The sequence below is a fragment of the Mesoplodon mirus genome (assembly GCF_964341445.2).
Source record: "Mesoplodon mirus genome assembly, chromosome: 14".
NCBI classification, from domain to species: domain Eukaryota; kingdom Metazoa; phylum Chordata; class Mammalia; order Artiodactyla; family Ziphiidae; genus Mesoplodon; species Mesoplodon mirus.
In genome coordinates, this window is record NC_138990.1 from 22,963,395 (window position 1) to 22,977,271 (window position 13,877).

The 13,877-nt window shown below is 54.3% G+C and overlaps 1 protein-coding gene across 2 annotated transcripts in view; it reads right to left on the reverse strand.

Moving 5' to 3' along the window:
- The window catches only part of UXS1 (UDP-glucuronate decarboxylase 1), a 75,533-nt gene extending 63,999 nt beyond the window's left edge, over positions 1–11,534 (reverse strand). For both annotated transcript variants that reach the window (XM_082643083.1, XM_082643082.1), the window contains exon 1: positions 11,364–11,534. In XM_082643083.1, the coding sequence (XP_082499209.1) occupies positions 11,364–11,457 (94 nt within the window). In that variant the 5' untranslated portion in view covers positions 11,458–11,534. The remainder of the gene's footprint in view (positions 1–11,363) is intronic.
- Positions 11,535–13,877: the final 2,343 nt, after the last annotated feature.

The window sequence follows — 13,877 nt, forward strand, 5'->3', positions numbered from 1 at the left end:
ATCCCTACCATGTAGGCTGCCTGCCTTGTGTGATCACAGCATCAAACGCGCCCAGGAAAGAGGAGCCCTGCTCACCTCCCACGAACCCTGACAACTCCAGCCTCCGAGGAACAGATATAGACCCTGCGGTGGCTCAACTGAAGGCCTTCAAAGCAGACAAGAACACGCATCCTAAACCGATCAGACGGTTCACATCACAAGATACGATTCTGTTTAAAATTCTCCAGGTAAGGCAGGGGGCTGTCAGAGGAGGGAGGTTCCCCGCCTCCAGGTCTCCCTAAAACCATCAGGTGCTAAGGGTCAGGCAGCACCACACACGAAGGACAGCAGCCACGGAATGGGGAGCCCTCCTGCCCCCCGACCTGAGGAGAGCTGGCCCAGAACCCTGCCCCACCGGCCCGACCTGCGTTCATGCCAGCGGTTACACAGAATGGAAGCTGCCCGGATGAGGCGGTCTGGGGAGCCCCGGCAGGCTGGCGGCTGGCGTCCTTCCCAGGCCCCGTGAGGAGGCCCTGCGCCAGCCCTGCTTCCCTCCCGAGACGCCTCCTCCAGGACGGCCTCCGGGATGAGCCCCAGCACAAGCCCTCCAGCTCCCCACCCCGCAGCCTCCAGAGTCCCAGCTGGCGGGTCCCAAAATTCAGCACAGAACACCTTTAAGTGACTCACACCTTCCCAGAGACTCTCCTAAGAAAGCTGCACCAACATTTCCATGGGAATAATTTTTGCCCCAAAGTGGTTAAAAACGCAAGAAACTGTGGGCGTTAATAACATCGGTCCCGTTAGAAAGTCTTTACGTGTAAAAATGTCACTTATTAACTGAGATGAGAGACTTAGTAGAATCCATTTCTGCTTGTTCACACTAGACACACGTTCAAAACTTCATGCAGGTGTATTTACACAGAAGACAGTCTGAGAAACACGAGGAAGGCCTTTCTAGGCTCTGGTATTACTGCAATTTCCACAGTCCGCAGGGAGAAAGTCTGAAATAAGTTCCCTCAGGTCTGCAGGGGAGCCGAAGTGTCACGTCCGTCCAGGTAGGGCAGCACCACACTTGCAAAGTGCAGGGTGACCAGTGAGATCCCCGAGCCGGTCAGGCAGTAGAGACCCCAAACCCAATTGTCACCTCGAGGACTCCCCACTGTTTGAGGAGCCTGGAGAGGGGACAGCCCCTGGCCCCCGGGACCCTCGAGGTAGACAGGGCAGAGGCTCATTTGGACCAGAGCTACACAGCGTTTCCCCGGAAGCCCGTCGGAAATGCAGATTCTCAGGCCCCAACAGGGCTCCCCAATCAGAAACTCAGGGGATGGGGAGCCATCGGGGTTTAAAAAGTGCTCCGGCCGATCTCCCCGCAAGCTGAGAGCCCACCTCTGTTCCCCTCCCTGCTCAAGGCCTCCGAAGGCTCTGCGTTCTAAGACAACCGTTAAACAACTTCTTTACAAAACAGAAAAAGACTCTCAGACACACAAAATAAACTTAATTACCAAAGGGGGAAAGGGGGGAGGGACAAATTAGGAGTTTAGGATGAACATATACATACTACTGTATACAAAATCGGTAACCAACAAGGACCTACCATATAGCACAGGGGACTATATTCGATACCTTGTAATAACCTACAATGGAAAAGAATCTGAAAAGGATATATATATACGTATAATTGAATCCCTTTGCTGTACACCTGAAACTAACACAATACTGTAAATCAACTGTACTCCGATATAAAATAAAAATTAAACTAAAATAAAAACCAAACCGATGTCACAAGAGCCCTGCCGCCTCTCCTGCTGTGATGGGCACAGCTCTGGGCGCCCCTCCCTCCAGGTGGCCGGCAGACCCTCGCGCTCCTGCCCCAGCGAGTCCCTCGAGCCCACGGCCCCGGCCCCGTGCCGGTCCCCTCGTCAGGCTCCGGCCAGCGCAGGACGCGCGCGGCTGCTCTTCCGTGTCTGCCCTCTCACGCGGCACTCCCGCCTTCTCTCCAGGTGACTCGTCGCCATCCCGCCCCTGCTCCGATTCCAAGTCTCCACACCACTCCCATCGCCCACTCCGGTGATCGTGACCCACGCGTATTACACGTACTCTATTATGTTCATCCCACACGGACAAAGGCAGGAAACGGAAGACGATGAAGGGAGACGTGTATGCACACACGGAAGTTCCAGCGTGCAGGGTTCCACGGGGTGGCCCCCTCAAAGCCAGCCCCACGGGACACCCCGGCCGCCCCCCGCCCCGCAGGACTCCGTCCCTGCGGCAGGGCTCCCCCCGCCTCACCAGGCTCACACCTGCCAGCCCACGCCCGGCAGGCTGGAGCCCAGGGAGGGTGCAGAGCTGCGGGCGACACCCAGCCACAGGCCCGGGTGGGGGGCAACGCAGGCGGCTCTTGGCCCCGAGTCTGAGCATCTGGGGCAGGTGGATCACATCCTGGCTCCTCAGCTGCACGGCTCTCCTCCAACAACAGCTCCTCTCACTGAAGGGTTCCCACCGGGGCAGACCTCCAGCGCTGCCTCCTGGCCCCGAGGGCCCCCAGTCCCTGCACCTGTCACCTCCGCCCTGGGCTCCAGGGTCCAACCCCGTGCACCTCTCCACCCGCTGACCCCCGGGCCTCCAGGGCACCGCGCCCCTCACGGCCTAAGCCTCTCACCTCCCGCCAAACACCTGGACCACGTTCTTAAGAACCACGTGGGCAAACGGAAAAATCGTCCTAAGATGTGTTTCCACCCCCAGAGCACAGCTGACCCCAGCGTGTGGGGTTTCCACACCACCAACCAGCGCTCCGGCCCCCTGGACGCCAACGAGCCGCCCTGAGCGCAGACCCCGCAGGTGAGGGGCTCAGGCCCACAGGACAGCGCACTTCACCACTGCCAGGCCTGGGGCCACCTGTGCTTCTCACCAACCAACTGGTTGCAAGTCAGGGCTCCACAACCCCCTCCTTGGGTTTGATAATTTGCTAGAAAGGCTCACAGGACTGAGAGAGACAGTCTCCTTACGACGACCGGTTTATCAGGAAGGATGCAGCTCAGGAACAGACGAACGGATACTCTCGGAGGGAGGGACCAGAGCCTCCACGGCCTCTCCGGGCACCGCCCTCCCAGCTCCCCACCCACCGAGGAGCCCACACCTCACTGCTGAGGACTTCTTACAAAGCTCCATCTCCAGCCCCCAACCCCCTTCCTGGAGGTGGCGGGGTGAGGCTGACAGTGACCTGCCCCGTCCCAGGCCAATCTAGGGCCCACCCTGAGTCACCCACAAGCAAAAACTCGGGGTGATCAAAAGGGGCATCTTAGGAACAATAGAAGACACCCCTATGGCTCAGGAAACCCCAAGGGTTTTAGGAGTTCTGTGCCAGAAACGGGGACCAAGACCACAGATATCTTCCTCGGAACCACTCGAGGCCTGAGAAAACAGCCGCAGCTTACCTCACAAAGGACAGCTAACACCCCCGATGCGTTAAGAGCTCTTAAAAATGAGGGGAAAGATGACCAAAAAGTCAACAGAAAAATGGGCAAAAGCTGAACAGTTCTCAAAAAAAGATACATTAGCATCCTTTAACACTTGAAAAGATGTGTGACATCACTCCTATGAAGAGGATGCACACTGAAGCAGGAGAGACCACTTCTGCCTGGTGAGTTGTCCACAAGCTCTGATGGGGGTGTGGGGAAGACAGCTGTTCTGGGGCATGACTCGGGGGACCACACGCACAAGCTTACTCACTGCAGCAGTATTTCCAAGAGCAGAGTATCTGCAACAAGGAAAATGCTTTGCTCAGGAGCCTGGTCACGGAGAATGCAGGGCACACACACAGGAGAGATACACAGAGCAAAGGTGAGCTCCACACGCTGATAGCAGAGCCTTCCAAGAAATACTGTGAAGGAAAGGAAAAGAGGGCAAAACGGTCTATGTGATTCACCACCTTCTGGTAACAATGAGTAGCAGGTGTCTGTATACACACAGCCTAATGCCTGGATTTGCAAAAAGAAACCAAAGATGCATAAAATGGACTAACAACAGTGGGAAGAGGGTGGAGGCCAGCGATTGCAGCAAGACACGTCTGCACACGGAAATGGCTTACACACTTTAACAATCAGAAAGAAAAAAGAAATCCTAAAATAAACGGAGCACAAACAGAAAAAAAAAATAAACCTGACTTGTATCAGGCATAGAAAAACACGTTTCATGGAGCTTTTGAACACAATAACTGTACACCCTGAGTGAGATAGATTCTAAGGACTACAGAGAAATTCTGAATTTTCTTAAGCTTGTCGTTGGTACTGGTAAGGAGGCAATGATTCTGAAACTGGTGTGGCTGGTAGTACAGAGCAAATGAGTTGTTCCTGATGTCAGGAACAAGATTTTCGTAGTGGGAGGGAGGAAATGGCAATATGGGAAGTGGGCAGGGGAGGAAGAACCCCATTCCGATTTAAACTGGGGGCATCGGCATAAACTCACAACTGGAAAAAATCCGTACCTGTCCTGGCTCTGTCCACGGCAAGAGCTGGAAGCAAGGACACCTCGGTGAGTGCTCAGACCCTGAGTTCTAATCCACACTCTCCACTGAAAGGAAGCAGGGCTCCTTGGAGAAATGGCTGATTCCAGGTTTGGGGCACAGAAAACACAAGATGAGCCTGGAGCATCTGGAGATCAAGGAAGTGCTCAAAGATAGAGAGAACCTCTAGTCCATAGTGACTTCAAAAAAAAAAAAGGGGGGTATAAATTGATGGTGGTCCTCAAAATATGTTCACATCCTAATTCCGAGAACCTGGGAATCTAACCTTACTTGGAAAAAGGGTCTTAGCAGGTGTAATTAAGGATCTTGAGACCAAAAGACCACCTTAGATTATCCAGCTGAGCCCTCGAACCCGTGACCAGTGACCTTATAAGGGACGGAGGGACCTGACAGACAGCAGGGGAGGGGCCACGGGACCAGCACCGGGAATGAAGCACCCGCAGCCTGAAGGTGTCTTCAGGGGACCACCGCGGCCCTGCCGACACCTCGATTTCTGACTCTGGCCCCCAGAATCGTGGGAGAATCAATTTCCCTTGTTTTAAAGCCGCCTAGTTCCTAGCAATTTATTACAGCAGTCCCCAGAAAGCTAAGGGGGGGAGGGGGAGGGAGAGGGAGAGAGGGAGGGAGAGAGGGAGGGAGAGGGGGAGGGAGGGGGAGGGAGGGGGAGGGAGGGGGAGGGAGGGAGAGAGGGAGAGAGGGAGAGAGGGAGAGAGGGGAGAGAGGGGAGAGAGGGGAGAGAGGGGGAGAGAGGGGGAGAGAGGGGGGAGGAGAGGGGGAGGAGAGGGGGAGGAGAGGGGGAGGAGAGGGGGAGGAGAGGGGGAGGAGAGGGGGAGGAGGGGGGAGGAGGGGGGAGGAGGGGGGAGGAGGGGGGAGGAGGGGGGAGGAGGGGGGAGGAGGGGGGAAGAGGGGGGAAGAGGGGGGAGGAGAGGGGGAGGAGAGGGGGAGGAGAGGGGGAGGAGAGGGGGAGGAGAGGGGGAGGAGAGGGGGAGGAGAGGGGGGAGGAGGGGGGAGGGAGAGAGGGAGGGAGAGAGGGAGGGAGAGAGGGAGGGAGAGAGGGAGGGAGAGAGGGAGGGAGAGAGGGAGGAGGGGGAGGGAGGAGGGGGAGGGAGGAGGGGGAGAGAGAGGGGGGAGGGAGGAGGGGGAGGGGGAGGGAGTGTGGGGGAGAGAGAGAGGGAGGGAGGGGGGAGAGAGAGAGGGAGGGAGGGAGGGAGAGAGAGGGAAGGAGGGAGGGAGAGAGAGGGAAGGAGGGAGGGAGAGAGAGGGAAGGAGGGAGGAAGGGAAGGAAGAGGAGAGAGGGGCAGGCCTCGGTCTCTCTGTCCAGAAGAACGCCAGTTAATAAACAGAGGAGGATTTACAGAATTAGAAAGTTGCCGTTTTGGGGATCCCCAATATAAAACTGATCCAGGCGAGGAGTGGCAATGGATGCTGAGCGCGCTGGCTTGTAAGTCTCAGAGAACGCCTGGCTGGGTCCTGGGAAAACGGATCCTGGAAATCAAGTGGCCGGCAGCCAGCCCCTCCCGGCATCAAACTCAGCACTGATAGTGGACAAGCCTGATGTAATGCAAATGGACCAGCGTTATCAAAAAAATATTTACCTGAGTTTAATCCTGAGGAAACAATCAGGTAAGTCCAGAAGGTTGGACGTTTCTAAAGGACAACCAGCCTGTGCTTTTAAAAGGTAAATGTCATGAAAAAACAAGAGTTAGAGGCATAACAGCGAAGTGTAAACCCTGACGGGATCCTAGATTAAAAAACAAACAAAAAACAGAAAAGGCTATAAGGACATTTATGGTACCACGGGGGCAGGCGGAGAGAATTCAAATATGGACTGCATATCAGATGATACTATTTGTTAATTTTTAGACTATGATAATGGTGATCAGATTACACAGAAAATGCAGATCTTAGGAGACACATGTTGAAGTATTTAAACATGAAGTATTACTATGTCTACAACTTTCAAATATTTCAACAAAGGAGTATATGTAAAAATGAAAAGAATGAGCAAATGTGGGGAAAAAAAAGAACTGGCATATGTAGGCCGAGGGTTATTTAGGTGCTGGCTGAATTATTTTTTCAATACAATAGACATTAGGTGTGGAAATTCTTACAGTAGATATCGAGGGTCAAAACAATTTCCAGGTTGCCCCTCCCGGCCACCAAGAAGGTGGGGGGTGATTCTAGCCTCCTATTTCTGGGTCTGGGGGGACCCTGGGAACCTGCGGTAACAAGCATAGTGACCCCCGGGCTCAGAGGAATCCGGAAGCACCACTTACACAAGTTCGCCTGTTTTCCCCTTTTCTCCCCCAGGAGTCCACTGCCATCACCTGCACCTGTCTGCTGAGTGACTTAGCGATCGCCAATTACGCAGGGCTAATCAGACCAAGGGCAAAACTACTCTCTCAGAAGTCCCAGCTCAGAGAAGCTTGATGTCTGTTATCACACGTGCAGAGCTAACACACGTAAAACATGCTTGCACGTGGTTTTCAGGGGTGATTTAGTGTCTTTTTGGTGGAATAACAGGGACAGGGCAGGAAAGCACCACAAATACGGTGTCCTCCCAACAAAACCCAGGACACACCCAAACCTACGTGAGCGCTGTTACTGTCACAACTCGGGTTTTCCAGACCTGAAGGAGTGCCTCTGAAATGTCAGAAAGCAAGCTTCGCCTCTGTTCTGTTGTTTTGGGTATAAACCCAAGGTGCACGGGGATGGGGACAAGCGCTTCTGGGAGGTGAAGAAGAAGGAAGAGGGCAGGGGAACCAAGAGAATGGGGAGCCGGGGGCGGGTCGCGTGGACGAGGCTGGAGAAGGGCCCTGCCTGCTGCACACGGACCTGGGGCACCCTGCCGGCTCCAGCCCCGCCCGGTCCATCTCTGCAGAGGGGAGGGCAGAGGGTCTGCGGCACGGGGCCCCGTCAGCTGGGGGACGATCAGGGTACCACTCAGCCCCGCCCCGGCTCCCTGGGATGCCCGGGAGAGCCGGCACTGCTGCCCGGAGGGTGCTGAGCACTCCACCAACCAGTGAGGCAGCTGAGGGTCCATGGGGCAGCCGTGGGGCCCCCACCCGCCCAAGATCGATCGTGCAAACAGAGCAGACGGCCCAGCATCCCGGGAAAGCCTCCAAGGAAAAAGGAAGCCACCGGGGGAAGAGACCCTCCAGGGGAAGAAAAGTGAGCAAACGACCACCGTGCAGAGGAGACCCTGACAAAGACCACGCTCTTTGGTTCTTTAAATTCAGGGAGAAAGAGAACGCTCATAAACAAAAAATGGTAGCAAACATAAATGTTCTCAATCACTAAAAGAGTTAGATGACAAAGTTTCCAAAAAGTAGGACAAAAGTCTAAAATGACAGAAGAGAAGAAAGGAAGAGGACTAGACCAGGCCACCGCACACCCGCAGGGTGATGCTCCAAAGGACAGTTCGGAAGGTTCCCAGAACCGCAGAGAGAGGCTCCTGGGCGGCCAGGCTTGGAAGCACCCGGCACGTGGGCACACGTCACCGGCCGGGTGCGCATCCCTGGGCGGGCGGGCACGCACGCAGGTGCCCCTGACCCCCCGCGGCACGGAGGCCTCACTCTGGAAGGGGGACTTCACATGCTGAGAACAGTGGTCCTGAAGGAGGCCAGTTATCAACCGCACGTCCACAAATGCACACTCGGGGCACACCCGAGTGCGGAGGGGCCGAGCCGAGGTGTGCCGTGGAGGATGGCGCCAGGGGCAGGAGAAGGGCAGGGCCTGGCATCTCCCGGGAGAAACCAAGTCACAGAGAGACGGGAGCTGGCTTGAGCCTCGGCACCAGGACCCAGAAGGGATGGAGCCTCACCACCCACCTGTCAATTAAATGTGAAGACAGAGAAGACGCGGCCAACGCCTGCCAGTGCTCCTCCCTGACCTCCAGCTGAAATGAGGCGGTGGCCATCTGGGGACAGGATCTCCAGGCCAACGGGGCTGCGGGGCTGAGGCCAGGGGCACAAGGTCCGAAGGCCCCTCCTCAGGGAGCTCGGGAGGCTGCTCAGCGTCTTGGGGGAGAAAGACATGAGCGACAAAGCTTGCAGTCTAACAAGTATAGGGCCTGGAGAGTGGAGTCATTAGCTCCGGGAAAAAGAAAAGGTGAGTTCACAGGCTCAGGTGAACAACATTTAGTCATGCGTGTAAACACTAAGTGCTGAGCTACTTAAAATCACACCAGATGCGTGGGTTGGTGGGGGGGAAGCAAGGAGAAAAAACAGTCTTCTAAAGAAGAAAGCCACTAGGTAGTATCTAGAATTCTATGGCACAAGGACAAACACCAAAATCATCAGCTCAAAGAAGTGAAGTGCTTGCCTCCGGGTAGAGGAAAACAGTGCCTGGGGACACCAACAAACCCGGCAAAGGCTATGTGACTTTTTTAACTCTAGCCCTGTCAAAAACACTAAAGGTAATTCCAGCTGAGTCTCTGCCTAGGGATCTACCTAGCAGGTTGGCATGACTTTCAGACCTCTGAGCTCTTCCAAGAAGCTAACAGCACTGATCTAAGTGCTACAAGGGCTGAAATCCCCGTTACCGAGAAGAAAACACATGCATGGAGAAGAACCTCAGTGCAGTGCAAGCTGGCCCATGCTCAGCCCCTGGGCCTGGACTGAAGAATTATATGCCAGCAAGGAAGCTGGGCCCGCATGGGCACAAGAGCATTTCCAGAAGGGGCTGTGTGTCATCTGGGAGCAGGGGCGTTTTCTCAAACAAAAGGGAAAGATAATTAACAAGGAGAGCAGAGACTAGACGTCACAGGCATCATGGCTCACGGACACCTTCAATGTCCTCGGACGCTGTCAGTCGGGAGCCACAATGTCATGCTTTTCCCTGCAAAGTGCCCGGGGACTTAGCAACCCTGCTTGTTACCAGCACTGTCTCCACCCTAGTCTAAAACCTCACAGCTAAATTCACCCGCGTTGGGAGCTGGCACGAGGCCTCCGCCAGGCCTGCCTGCTCCAACCCGCCTGCCAGGGCAGCCTCGTAGCTGCTTCGTGTCCATACTCCAGCCACACCGCAGTTCTCCACATTCAAAGGACATGCCCTGCTCTTGGCTGCCACAGGACCTCTGCACATGCTGCTCCCTGGGAACCAACCCCTCCTCCGCCTGCCTAGTCACTCCTACACACACTTCACTTCCCAGCACAAGCTCCCGTGCATTCCCTCCCTTCCTTCCTACCTGTTCATAATTTAACCCTCATTTGGGCATCTAATTTGTGGCCAACTCAACTCACTTGCTTAGGCCACAGGTTCTAAAGTGGGGTCCCCAGACCACACCAACAGTATCTGAGGTGAAGCTGTTAGAAATGCAAATGGCTGGGCCACACCCCAGACCTACTGAATCAGAAACTTGAGGAGGGAGGCGGCAACCTGTGTTCTGAAAACCCTCCAGGTGATTCTGACACACAGAGCAGTTTGAGAAACACTGCCCAGGTGTTTTGCACTCCTTGGGGTCCCCTGGGACTAAGCACAGGGACAAGCAGCAGTAAGGGCTGAACAGACAAAGGTAAGGGCTCAGTAGGATTTCCTGGTCTACAGAATTGTGAATGGCACTCCACAACCCCCTACCTTCAGAAGACCCAAAATCGACAGGGAGTTTGCTGCAGCCCTGGGTTCTAGCCCCAGCTCCCCGGCCTTGCCGGGCTCTGGTCTTGGTCTCCATAGGTTATCATCTGTGTGGTCATCAGTAAATCTGCCTGATTTCTCTTGGCCTTAACAGACTCACCTCTAGAATGGGAATAACGATAGTACCTATTTCCTAGGATTGTTGAGATAGTTACAGGACACAATGAAACAGCCTCACGCACCTATGGGGAAGCTCACAGACAATTTAGATATGATAATTATTGTCCTAACGACAGTTATACAACTTCAAGCGGTCTTTCCCCTGGGTTCTCGGCTGTCTCACTGAAGACTGAAAAGCTTCAGACTAGCTCTTCCTCCTTTGAAGACTACTCCCAACTAACTGCCCCCAGCTGGGCTGCAGCAGACAGGCTGGGTCTCAATCACCCGCATCTTCCTAGAGCTCAACTGAAATCACTTTGCCGAGCCTCCCTCACCTCGGGAGTCAGATCTGGTAACTCAACCGGTGAGCAGGTGTTTCGTTTCAGCGTGTTATCACTCTCGTGGCTAGGATTCAAACAAGCTCACTTGGTCCAATTTTGGTACTTAGGGAAGTATTAATAACAGCAATGAAAATACATTCCCATCGAATATTTTTTTTTTTAAAGGGACAGCTTCTGCCTCGAAGAAACCACAGGGTCTACCCTCTGCCTGAAAAGTGCCCCTCCTGCCCTAGGTCCGGCAGCCGCGGTTGAGTGATGACGGGAGAACCACACAAGCTGGAGCGGCGCCGGGATCCCCGGGGCTGCGCCTCCGTGCTGGGCCGACCGGCACCCGCACCCTCCGATACTGGGCGCAGAGACCCCTGGGCATCCGAACACCTAGGCGCCAGGACCCCGGGCGCGGACACCTGGGCGGGGGCACCCCCGGGCGTCCAGGAACCTGGGCGCCAAGATCCCGGGCGAGGGGACCCCCGGGCGTCGGAACCCTGAGCTCGGCCGCGGGCCGGCGGGGTCCAGCGACACTGGGCTCCCCTGCAGCCAAACGCGGAGTAATTTTCCTAAGAGCAGGCAGCAAGCGCGGGGGCTCTGCCAGGCGACAGCATTCGCACCCCCTAGTCCAGCCCGGCGACGCGGCACGCTCGGGAACCGCTGCCCGCAGCCCCGCGTGCGGCGGGGCAGCCGGGCCAAGGGTCCGCGCCTCCTGTCCGGCCGGCGGCCGCGCGCGCAGAGCGGGAGGGAGGGAAGGAGAGAGCAGGCCGCGGGCGGGAAGAAATAGCCGGCGCACTCACAGGCCACGTAGGCGAGCAGCGCGATGCCCAGCAGCAGCTTCATCCTCCTGCGGCTGACGGCGGACGCGAGGCGCAGGAGCGCCTGGCTCAGCATCCCGGGCCGCGCGCTGCGGCCGCTGGGCTTCTTGAGCGGCTGAGGCGGGGGCGGCCCGAAGGCCCCGCCCCGCGCCCGCTTCCTGCCGGCGGGGCCCGCGCGCATGCGCCGCGCCCGCCACGCCCCGCCCCGCAGGCGCAGTGCGGCGGCCCCGGCGGGCGGCGCGTGCGCGTGCGCGGTCCCAAGCGCTAGTCTTGGGCCGCCGTGGGCGGTGTGCTTCCGACCCCTATCCGAGCGCTCGGGGCGGACTCGGGGATGGGCAGGTGTTTGTGGAGTTCTTTACCGCTTCCCTCTGAAAGCTGACTGTTCTCTCGGCTTCTGTAGCTGGAATAGTGGCAGCGACAACGATTAGTCCCCTAAATATCGATGAAGTCCAGACCCCTTGCCTTTTTCCTTCTGATCGGCTGGAACATCTTTCTTTTAAAGATAAGGAGTTTACATGCAGCTCAATATCAAAAAATCAAACAACCCAATCCAAAAATGGGCAGAAGACCTAAACAGACATTTCTCCAAAGAAGACATGCAGATTGCCAACAAACACATGAAAGGATGCTCAGCATCACTAATCATTAGAGAAATGCAAATCAAAACTACAGTGAGGTATCACCTCACACCGGTCAGAATGGCCATCAACAAAAAATCTACAAACAATAAATGCTGGAGAGGGTGTGGAGAAAAGGGAACCCTCTCGCACTGTCGGTGGGAATGTAAATTGATACAGCCACTATGGAGAACAGTATGGAGGTTCCTTAAAAAACTAAAAGTAGAGCTACCATACGACCCAGCAATCCCACTACTGGGCATATACCCTGAGCATATCATATACTATAATTCAAAAAGAGTCATGTACCACATTGCAGCACTATTTACAATAGCCAGGACATGGACGCGACCTAAGTTTCCATCGACAGATGAATGGATAAAGATGTGGCACATATATACAGTGGAATATTACTCAGCCATAAAAAGAAACGAAATTGAGTTATTTGTAGCGAGGTGGATGGACCTAGAGTCTGTCATACAGAGTGAAGTAAGTCAGAAAGAGAAAAACAAATACCGTATGCTGACACATATATATGGAATCTTAAAAAAAGGTTCTGAAGAACCTAGGGACAGGACACGAATAAAGATGCAGACGTAGAGCATGGACTTGAGGATACGGGGAGGGGGAAGTGTAAGCTGGGACGAAGTGTGCGAGTGGCATGGACATATATACACTACCAAATATAAAATAGGTAGCTAGTGGGAAGCAGCCGCCCAGGAGAATCAGAGCGGCCGGCAGCGCCTCTCACCTCTGGGAATGCCAGGTTCTTTTGCTAAACTTAATCGAATACCCTTCTTCAGCTTTGTTGTGAACCTCCAAGAAAAACACCACAACTAGCAATAAGGCAGTAATTGGTTGCATCTTTTGAACCACTCAGCACAAATGCTGTGACTCTGATTCTAATACAACCTTCCCAATCCCAGGTCTGCCCATTAGCCGTGGAGAGTCATTGAGTTGGAGGAAACTTGTTAAGCCCCTCCCTGAGGACGGTGCCCACACCTGGACTGGCCACCTGTCAGGACACCCAGCCCTCCACCCTCCCCAAACCCCAGCCCCACCTCTGCAGTATCCAAGGAGAATGCCAGGTGACACTTCCTTTGGAGGCAGAGACACCTGGATAGACTGCCAGAGCACACCAGCCTGGGACAAATCGCTTTTTGTCTGAGAGTCTTAGTTTCCTCATCATTAACATCTTGAGTTTGGGTTAAATCTATGATTTCTGCAAAGAAGTGTCTAGAGCAGGGAGTGCCCTGAGCTCCTAGGCTCCTATGATTCCATGATTTTTATTTTTTAATTTTATTTATTTATTTTGTGGCCACACCACAAGGCTTGTGGGATCTTAGTTGCCCAACCAGGGATGGAACCCGGGTCCTGTGCAGTGAAACCAAGGAGTCCTAACCACTGGACCTCCAGGAGATTCCCCCATGATTTTGATTTTGATTTCATTTATTCTTATTTACCATGATCACTTTAATTTTTAAAAATTTTTTAGTTTATACTGGAGCACAGTTGATTCACAATGTTGTGTTAGTCTCAGGAGTATGGCAAAGTGATTTACTTGTAGGTATTCATGTATCTATTCTTTTTCAGATTCTTTTCCCATATAGGTTATTACAGGGTATTGAGTATAGTTCCCTGTGCTGTACAGTAGGAATTTCATGATTTTTAGATAAAAGGTGACGAGCAGAGATGTGAGAAAAGATTTTGACACCTGCCCTAAGGCAAAATCTGATAGAAGCTGTATGTGGGTTCCAAGCATGTTGGGTTGTAGGTGAAATTTTCTTGGTAGGTATTTATTAGTTCAAGCAGCCCAGAAATTGTGAAATACATGCTATCTCTGTACAGAACTCCCTAAACCCAGCAGTCCTACCTGAGC